The 7,108-nt window shown below is 33.1% G+C and overlaps 1 protein-coding gene and 1 long non-coding RNA gene across 2 annotated transcripts; both read right to left on the bottom strand.

Moving 5' to 3' along the window:
- Window positions 1-435: 435 nt before the first annotated feature.
- On the bottom strand, window positions 436-1,833 carry LOC112717223 (uncharacterized). Its single transcript, XM_025769317.1, has 2 exons — window positions 926-1,833; window positions 436-562 (listed from the first exon to the last, which is right to left on the bottom strand). The coding sequence occupies exons 1-2, from the start codon at window positions 1,831-1,833 to the stop codon at window positions 436-438; spliced, it is 1,035 nt and encodes a 344-aa protein (XP_025625102.1).
- A 2,345-nt stretch (window positions 1,834-4,178) lies between these two features.
- On the bottom strand, window positions 4,179-5,049 carry LOC112718142 (uncharacterized). The gene is made up of 2 exons (XR_003160650.2): window positions 4,928-5,049; window positions 4,179-4,734 (listed from the first exon to the last, which is right to left on the bottom strand). It is a non-coding gene; the product is annotated as an uncharacterized lncRNA (long non-coding RNA).
- Window positions 5,050-7,108: the final 2,059 nt, after the last annotated feature.

Here is a 7,108-nt window from a genome sequence, read left to right as displayed (position 1 = left end):
TACCTTGGCCTTCCAAAGACTAAGCTTTTCCTCCACTTTATTTATTATTGGCTTCCACGTCTTAACCAACCTTGGGTTTGCTCCTAACAAGATGCCCAGATATTTAACTGGAAGAGTGGCTTGCTTACAACCCAACACACTGCACATACGTTGTATCCACTGCTCACCACAGTTAATAGGAATCAAGCTTGATTTATCAAAGTTAATACTTAAACCTGACATCAGCTCAAAGCAACGAAGCAGCCTCCTGTAATTCTTGATGGTCTCTTCCTCAGGGGGACAGAATAAAACAACATCATCTGCAAATTGGAGATGCGACAACTCAATATAATCTCGCCCAACCAGTAGTGGTGATATGCAACCGTTTCTCACCACCTCTTCAATCATCATATGAAGGACATCAACAACAAGTACGAACAAAAATGGGACACGGAATCACCTTGTCGCAGGCCCCTTTCCATCTTGAACGGCTTGGATGGCGAACCATTTATCAATATTGACATAGAGCACGTACTGATACACTCCATAACCCACCCCTCCATCTTCGTCTAGATCCCATCTTCTGCAATACAAGGTCCACAAAACTCCACTTGACTCTATCATATGCTTTCTGGAAGTCTAGCTTTTATTATTGCTGCACCCTTCTTCTTCTGTTTGATCCACTGAACCGTTTCACATGCGATGAGGGCCCCATCATGAATCTTCCGACCCTTGACAAACGCACTATACGTCTCGCCTACTAACCCTGGCATAACATCTCTCATTCTCCTAACCAGCAACTTCGAGATTATGTTAGACACACACCCCACTATACTTATTGGACGCAGATCTTTGATTTTCTTAGCACCAGTAAACTTGGGAGCCGCACCACCCAAGTGACATTGGCATCTGGTGGCAACCTGGAAGATTGGAAAAAGCCCAGTACCGCTGTTGTGAACTCCGAGCCGATTTCATCCCAACACTCCAACACTTCTTAATGAAATTCATGTTGTAGCCATCACTTCCTGAAGCCTTGGAAGATTCGCAATCCCACACCGTCTCTCTAACCTCCTGAGGTGTCGGTAACATCTCTAGAGCCAGAGCATCCTCCTCGCTAATCCTTTCCACTAGACTATCTCTGAAACCCACCATAGGCGACTTCTCTTGATGATATAAGTCCTTATAAAATTTCGTGATAGTAATCTTAATCCTAGCTTGATTCCTTGTCAATCTTCCATTAATAACCAGAGCATCAATCTTATTATTCCTCTTTCTTGCAGAAGCTAAGTTGTGGAAATATCTCGTGTTTTTATCCATGTCCCTCGCATGCCTCGACCTCAACATCTGCTTCCAATGTAGTTCTTTCCTCACACACCATTTCTTGCAACAAGTAACTAGTGCCCTCCTTCTTGCTTCCATTGTCCCATCATACGGCCCATTACCGACCATGTCTTCAATCTTCTTAATCTCTTCCTCAAACTTCATAATTTTCTTGTCCATATCCCCAAAGTTGTCTCTATGCCATCTTCCCAATGGACTCATCAACGCCTTGAGTTTATCGGTGAATTGTACCTCTCCTAACCCTCGCCATTCCTCCTTCACCATTCTTAGAAATTCTTCATGAGTAAACCACGAATGTAGACTTCGGAACGGTCTCGATCCATTCCTTAGCCTCTTATCTTCCATTATAATAGGGCAGTGATTAGACGATCCCCATGGACCACCTCTCAAGTGAGTCTCTGGAAATGCCTCAAGCCATTCCAAACTAACTAAAGCTCTATCAATAAGGCTACAGGATTGTCCTCTGAACCATGTAAACTTACGGTCAGTAATTGGCAAGTCCACCAAACCCATGTCATTTATCCAATTCTTAAAATCTTGTACTGACAAAGGTAAGCTATCTGTGCCTCGCCTTTCTTCCACCTGTACAATCTCATTGAAGTCCCCCGGATAACAACACGCGGCCGGACACAATCCAGCCACGTAACTCAACTTCCCTCACACAACAAGTTTTCCATCTCTAGCATGAGCACCATAAACCAAGAAGAAAGCACAGTCAATAGAATTCTCCAAAAGAACCCCTTCCACACATAGCCATCTTTCACCTTTATAGAAATTTCTTATATTAAAGAGACCATGATCCCATATTAACAACAACCCGCCAGATGCACCATCAGACCCCACATATTCCCACCCTGCACCACTATTCTCCCATATTTTCAAAACGTCAAATCTTATCACTAACTGTCTTTTAGTCTCTACCAAGCCTAACATATTTAATCTATGTTTACTCTTAAGTTCTTTCACCATTCTCAAGTTCCCATCACCCCTTAACCCCCTAACATTCTATGAGCTAACAATCATTTTAAATTATTATTACACGCCTTATTGTGATGTTTGGGTTTGCTCTTTCTTGCTTTAACCTTTTGTTTTGTCAATCTTCTTTTCTGGGCAATTTCTTCATTCTATTATTGGAGGATAGCCATAATGTCATCTTCATCATTAATCAGCATTGCTCCTGATTCTTTCGCTAGCTCCCAAGTCTTTTAGTTTTCCAACAGTGCTCATCCAATGTTGCACACTCATTACTACTGCCTCGTCGTCATTGGCATGCCCTTGTTTCCCTTTATGGTTGTCTATGTCACTGTAACCCTCTTCCAAATTCTGTACCAGCCTATTTCTGTCGCTAAACGAGCTAATTCCCTGGCCTTCGATCGCTAAATCTACATTAGCACCGCCACCATTTTGATGATCGACCACATCACTGTGTTCGTCGTCAACCACTGTGTTCACGTTCTCGTCCTTGGCCCCTGGTACCTCCTCCAATATCGTCACACCCCCCTCCACCCTAACAGCCTATTTCACCAACATATAAGCCCCTGCCACCACCGGTTTGGCTCCTCTTCCAGCTATCATCACACCATCAATGGCGCGCATCCCCAGCGCACTACTAGCAGGCCCAGGGATTGCCTTGCCCAGGATCACCATTTGTCTCGAGATATCTCCATCGTCGAGTGCGACCCAGGCTTCCTCTTCATCGCATTTGGCACCGTCGCTCTGCTACGAGTCCACTACCTCCACTCGCGCCAAGAGACGTTGTGCCTCACCATCTTCAGCGTGAGCGACTCGGCGTCCCCTAACTTCTCCCTCACCGATCGTGTTGCCATCGACCTCCACTCTGCCAGGTCTTCCTAACGGCGCTGAAGGTGAGTCGGTCCAAGGACTTGACCGTTGGAGCAGCCCACCCGACCCACTTTCTCACAGCCCACCCAGTGATAGCCAGCAGCGGAGCCCAGCTTTTCACATGTTGGTAAAACTAGGCCTCCTTAGTCCAATACACTATTTTTTAGTTTATAGCATTGTTGGCCCGTTCAGTAACTTTCTTGCATTTAACAATATTTTTCCGTCTTATTAGCCCATTGTGAATGCAATTATAGCTCGAGGGAATGGTGAGCTCAGAGTCCACTTCATTGCTCTTTTCCAATCCCATAAAATCAGCCAAGCCTTCAATGTCGCCATAAATTTGCGGTTTCGTGCCCGAATTCCTTTGATTGAGCTTTAAATTGTCATTACTCCATTAATTCAAAATTGATTCTGAATTTACCAATCTATCCTCATCTTCAACTTTCTGCCGTAGCCCCTCCGTAACTACTAGCGCTGCCTTATCTCCGTAGGCTATCAAATTTGTAGGTGAACGCAACCCATCACACCATCTGCTCTTTTTTCCAAGTTATATTGTAAATTATAGACTTTCTGTCTCACCTTTTTAATCAATACGTCGAATCCATTGGTACCTAAACAATTTATAAACTATATTTATTGAAAAGAAATATATATTTTAGATTCTGGCTAACTATTACTTTAATTTGGATTTATTAAAAGAATATTTTAAGAATGGAAAAATAATAAAACCAACAGATTACGTTTGACCCTTTTTTTCCTCGTATTTAATAAGAATAATTTCATTGACCAATAATACTAATTAGTATTATTACACCAATTCTATACTACAATTGCTAATAGAATAAAGTGTTTTCTGTTTATCTAATATGAATATCACATTACCTTTCGAGAATATAGCAAAAGGATATTTTATGAGAAGATTATTAGAGAGATTAACTTAGATTAATTTATATACAATTGAAAATTAAAAGATTAAATAATCAAATCATAAATATAATTTGCAGAGCTTTCCAAAATATTTAAACATGCTCACACATTTGATCATTATATTTAGATACATATTAGCTTGTATACAAATGTACAATGTGGTCATCAATTTTATTGAATTTTCAAGACATCGATCTTAATTCTTATCTTATATACATAATGTTTACAAGTCATAACTTTGTTCTTGATAGATTACATAAAAGTAAAAAAAATATATTAAAACTTACATAAAAATTCGAAGAAACATAGAATGAAATCAAAACCTATGTTCATTCTCCATATAGATAAAAAGAGTTTCCCCGAGTATATGGCTGTTTCTTTATTCGCTAAGCAACTTATTATAGCGAAATTGTAAGAGCTTATTTCCTTAATTAACTTATCTTTAAATATAAGAGAAAGTTATGTAATCAAGGATTAAAAGTTCGGCAGCCATATTTAATCAAAGAAATCACAGTCGATCGATTATATTCAAAAATCTTCTTGGCGTCTATCATTCTCAGCAGATCAAATTAAAACTGGTGTGAAACAAATCAAAGCGTATATCTTCGATTTGTTCTATTATCATTCATCGGTGTCCACGAACAGCTGCAACAAATAAATTTAACGACACGTAACGTTATTAGAACAAGATGGTAATTAAAATGCCACAATCCAAATCAGAAGTGTATGATCAGTATATATGTATAGATATATAGCACAGGTAAGTATACTATATATATATATAACAAAATTATATATATAAAGACAAATCACAAGAACTAGAAACAATGAAGTATACCTATATAAAATATATCATCGAAAGCTTGTGAGAGGCATAACAGTGTTTATTGGGTGTATATTGGGAGTGAATGGAGAGAAGAATAATTTTAATGAGCAGTGATTATTAGTAGTGTTGGTGGTGAATGGTTTAGGTGCATGGACTTGAATTTATAGGAGTGGGGGATATTGATGTGGTTAAGACGTGACACGTCATGTTGAGTCAGCGTGACTCATATTATTCTTTTCTATAAGAACACTTTATTGTACAAATTGAAATAGTATAAAATTAAAATAGTATAAAAAGAGAGTATAATTTTTTTATAATTATTTTTTATTATTTTATTATTATTTAAAATATGAATCTTATTTTTATTAATTTCTCTTTTATTTTATTAAAAAAATCTGTAAACTTATATTTTTATCATATAATTTACCTTTTCGTAATTATATTTTTTATATTTTATTTTTATCAGATACTTTATATAAGTTAATAAACTTTTATTTATGGTTAATGTAACGATATTGTGAAGAGTGTTTTTATAGAAAGAGTGATTTTTCTTTTTTAACGATAGAAAATTATTAAAAAGTAAAGATATCATATATATAATAATATAATATACACTCTCGTCAAAGTTTAATTTCAATATTCATTTCTCACTCAATTTCACTTATTATTAAAAGAATTTTTCTTGTATTAAATATTAAATATAGTAACATTAAATACTCAATTTTTTTATACTTTTATTATTTTATATTATATAATTATTTATTATTTCTGACTCTAAAAAAAAATTAAATTTTAATTTCTATACTATTTTAAAAGACTATACTTTATATTAATTTTTCTATATCAAAAATTTCGTAACAATTCTTTAGATATTAGTGAGTCAAAAAATTACTTTTAATGAATTTATAGAAATTATTTATTTCATAAGTTTATAAAAATATAAATTTTTTGAAATTTAAAATAAAACACAAAATTTGAATTTCTTTTTTCAGAAATGGTTTGCTGTTCCAATTTATTATATATGTACTGTGTAATAATAAATCCAATCAAATTGAATCAATTTACATAAAGATGTTCAAGAGTCAGGACACTCATGTAACAATAATTAATTTAGGACATTTGCGTAATTTTTAATGAATTCATATTAGTAGACATCGGATCTATTGAATTGACATATTATAGAGATTCCAATACCAAACAGCCCGCTTATTTAAAAATAAAAATCATGAAAATATTATCTCTACAAGAGTGGGAATTACCCCCATATCAGTCTAAAAGCTTCTCTTTGAAATTTGAACCTCAGAGCTATACCTATTATGATTACCAAGAAGCACGGAACCATAATTCCTATCACCAAGTCCCCATTTTAAATTATTTTATAGATTTATTCTTTAATTAAAATTATTTTTATATTAATACAAATTAATTTTTTAATTATTTATTTTATTATTAAAATTAATTTTGAATAATATTACAAATTTTTTTAATGTTTAATATTTATAATATTAAAATTTAATAAATGAATTTAATTATTCTATAATTCAAACATTAAATATTAGATTTTAGATAATATAGTTTAGAGATCAAAAATTGATTCTTAAATAGTAATTATAGATTAACAAATATTATAATTTTAAGTTAAATAATATTTAATTTATTAATTTATGTTTAATTAATAATTTAATAATAAGATTTATTAGTTTATAAATATTTTTTTTTAATTAATTTAAAATTTGATAATATTATAAAATATAAATTGTGAATTTTTATATATATCAATAAAAGATAATAAAATTATATAGTAATTTTAGGAGTATTATATACTTTGACTACTTGATTCTTTAAATGTCGTTGTCATATCATATTGTCAAATATCAATTACTTATATTCTACATGTTGACTAAACTAAATTGCTCAATAAAATTATTAAAAGTTTTTGCATTTGATTAATTTTTGTTAACAATTTATAATTTTATACATTTAATTTTTTTTTATATTTTACATTTAATTATATAGAAAAAATTAAAGATCAAATAATTTTTAGTTTTCTATAAGATTTACAAATATTATTGTAAAATGTTTTTTATTACATTATTTGATGTTCATAATTAATAGAAAATATAAATAAATTGTTCTTAATAATTTTTTTTTAGATTTAAATTATATCTTTAATTCGTTAGAAATTAATTTTTG

The sequence above is a fragment of the Arachis hypogaea genome, chromosome 10, assembly GCF_003086295.3.
Source record: "Arachis hypogaea cultivar Tifrunner chromosome 10, arahy.Tifrunner.gnm2.J5K5, whole genome shotgun sequence".
NCBI lineage: Eukaryota > Viridiplantae > Streptophyta > Magnoliopsida > Fabales > Fabaceae > Arachis > Arachis hypogaea.
This window is presented reverse-complemented; position numbering and strand designations above follow the sequence as displayed.

What these genes read in the sequence shown, in the direction of transcription:
- LOC112717223 (XM_025769317.1), bottom strand. Translation starts at nt 1,833, where the DNA reads ATGGGTTTGGTGGACTTGCCAATTACTGACCGTAAGTTTACATGGTTC. An exon ending in GCTCGGAGTTCACAACAGCG is followed by an intron (nt 563 to 925) that starts GTACTGGGCTTT and finishes CTTGTATTGCAG; the next exon opens with AAGATGGGATCTAGACGAAG.